Source organism: Buceros rhinoceros, unplaced genomic scaffold (assembly GCF_000710305.1).
Source record: "Buceros rhinoceros silvestris isolate BGI_N320 unplaced genomic scaffold, ASM71030v1 scaffold15580, whole genome shotgun sequence".
In the NCBI taxonomy this organism is placed as follows: Eukaryota; Metazoa; Chordata; class Aves; order Bucerotiformes; family Bucerotidae; genus Buceros; species Buceros rhinoceros.
Genome location: NW_010389158.1, coordinates 1 through 316, shown reverse-complemented (window position 1 = coordinate 316; position 316 = coordinate 1). Strand labels below are relative to the sequence as shown.

Here is a 316-nt window from a genome sequence, read left to right as displayed (position 1 = left end):
GGCGCGAGTTCCAGCGCGGCTCCATGAGCGACAGCAGCTCCTTCCTCGACACCCAGTGCGACAGCAGCATCAGCAGCAGCGGCAAGCAGGACGGCTACGTGCAGTTCGACAAGGCCAGCAAGGCTTCCGCCTCCTCCTCCCACCATTCCCAGTCGTCGTCCCAGAACTCAGACCCCAGCCGGCCGCTCCAGAGGCGGATGCAAACGCACGTTTGAGCCCCACCGGGGACGCTCGGGAACCTTCCCGGGAACGCTCCATGGGTGCTCGGGGACCCTCTGGCGACACTCCGCGGGTGCTCGGGACCCTCCGGGGATTC

At 67.4% G+C, this 316-nt stretch overlaps 1 protein-coding gene across 1 annotated transcript in view; it reads left to right on the top strand.

The window, feature by feature from the left end:
• KIRREL3 (kin of IRRE like 3 (Drosophila)) overlaps nt 1–215 on the top strand; it is a gene marked incomplete at its 5' end in the record, with an annotated part of 44,576 nt that extends 44,361 nt beyond the window's left edge. Inside the window, one exon of the mRNA XM_010133254.1 lies at nt 1–215. Coding sequence (XP_010131556.1) covers nt 1–215 — 215 coding nt within the window.
• Nucleotides 216–316: the final 101 nt, after the last annotated feature.